General features: G+C 48.3%; 2 protein-coding genes across 2 annotated transcripts; both read left to right on the top strand.

Annotated features, from left to right (window-relative positions):
- The first annotated feature begins 87 nt into the window (after nucleotides 1-87).
- On the top strand, nucleotides 88-570 carry LOC122054859. Its single transcript, XM_042616283.1, has one exon. The coding sequence runs from the start codon at nucleotides 88-90 to the stop codon at nucleotides 568-570; it is 483 nt and encodes a 160-aa protein (XP_042472217.1).
- Nucleotides 571-1,221, top strand: LOC122054860. Its single transcript, XM_042616285.1, has one exon. It carries the CDS (start codon nucleotides 571-573, stop codon nucleotides 1,219-1,221), a length of 651 nt encoding a protein of 216 aa, XP_042472219.1.
- The last annotated feature ends 559 nt before the right edge of the window (nucleotides 1,222-1,780 follow it).

The following is a 1,780-nucleotide window of genomic DNA, read 5'->3' on the forward strand; positions in this document are numbered from 1 at the left end:
GACCAGGGGCCTGCACATCAGACCTACTAACCTGGACAGCAAACTCATCAACAGCAGCAACCTACATAGCTATCTAGGATTGAAAAGATGCTTGAGGAAGCTCTCTCGGAGCAAAAGGAGATGAGGAGCAAGATCAAACAACTGACTCAGAGGCTGGAGAACTCAGAAAAACACCAGAAGATGCAAGACAGCCAGATAGCCCAGATAGCTCAGTCCGTCTCAAGAGCACAGGGCACATTCCCAGGGAAGCCAGATTTAAATTCGGTGGAACATTGCAATCGCATTGAGCTGCGGAGCGGACGTACTGTGGGAAACCCTCAAATCATCACTCAGATGGAGCTTGACTCAGAAAAGGAACCAACTCTCTTAATGCCCAATCAGACTCAAAACAGGGATGGAGAAGAGGGTACTAAAAAGATTGGAGAACCTTGTCAGACTACACCACAGAATCAGATGATCTCGTTTCCTCAGAAGCTTATAGCATCCCAAAAGGATGAAGAATTTCACCGGTTTCTGAAAAATGTTAAAGAGATTTGCGTTGAGATACCACTGTTAGATGCGTTGTACTAGATGTCGAAGTTCGCAAAATTTTTAAAGGGAATTTTATCCAATAGAAGGCAAAAAGGCGACTTCGAGACCATAGCATTGACAGAGGGCTGCAGCGCTCTTTTTATAACGAATTCCCCACCAAAACTTCAGGATCCAGGAAGTTTCTCCATACCGTGCAAAATTAGCTCTGAACTCATACCGAGAGCCTTCTGCGATTTGGGAGCTAGTGTCAACCTACTCCCGTACTCTATGCGCAAGAAGTTGGGACTCCAGAGCATTAAACTGACTGCTATGGCACTACAGTTGGCTGACCATTCATGTAGATACCCAATGGGTATAGTGGAAAACATGCCAGTAGAAGTGGGGGGTTGTGTCATCCCCACGGACTTCATCATTATGGATATGAAGGAAGACCTCAAAATACCGATCATCCTTGGAAGACCATTCCTCGTCACGGCAGGAGCCCTCATTGATGTGAAGAATCACAAGCTATCATTGGAGATCGGTAAAGAAAGAATTGAATTTGATTTGTCCAACCCTTCTAGCTGTGTCTCCTTTTCCCAAGGAAATCCTAGCAGGATAGACGCACGCGAGGTCAAGGAGCGCACCTTTCGAGAAAGTTCCCCTCCCGCGGACGACAAGAAAATATATGTCCTACGCGAGCAAAGCTAAAGGCGTAGACTGGAACACTAACCTTAGGAGGAGAGCCGTGCTTCCATGGGTTTAGCCTGCACTGACCGGAACGGGGTCGACCTAAAGACCTAAAACAAGCGCTTCTTGGGAGGCAACCCAAGGGTTTTCCCTTTTCATTTTAGTTGATCATTCTGTTATATGTTTTGTTTCTTTGATAAGTTTAGTCGAGTGTTTTATTTTTTATTATTCCTTTTCAGGATGTGCATGGCCTCCATGAGCTAGCCGTGGCAATTCATAGGCGTGGAGGCGTCGAAGGGGCCGAAATAACGAAAGACGAGTCATCCCGAGCTAAAAGGAGGTGGCCGTGCAACCTTGCACGGCCGTGCGTAGCCGACAGAGGAGCAAAAGCCACAGGCCATGCCACCCCTGCACGGTCGTGTCGCCTGAGCCGAGAAGAAAAGGGAGCTGGTCGTGCCATCAGGCACGACCGTGTGGAGAAACCAGAGGTGAAGGAGACCCACAGCCGAGAGGAGAAAGGAGGAGGTCGTGCCATTCGGCACAGCCATGCAGCACCCGACCTAACCTGGCCGTGTCTATA

Source organism: Zingiber officinale, chromosome 3B, assembly GCF_018446385.1.
Source record: "Zingiber officinale cultivar Zhangliang chromosome 3B, Zo_v1.1, whole genome shotgun sequence".
NCBI classification, from domain to species: domain Eukaryota; kingdom Viridiplantae; phylum Streptophyta; class Magnoliopsida; order Zingiberales; family Zingiberaceae; genus Zingiber; species Zingiber officinale.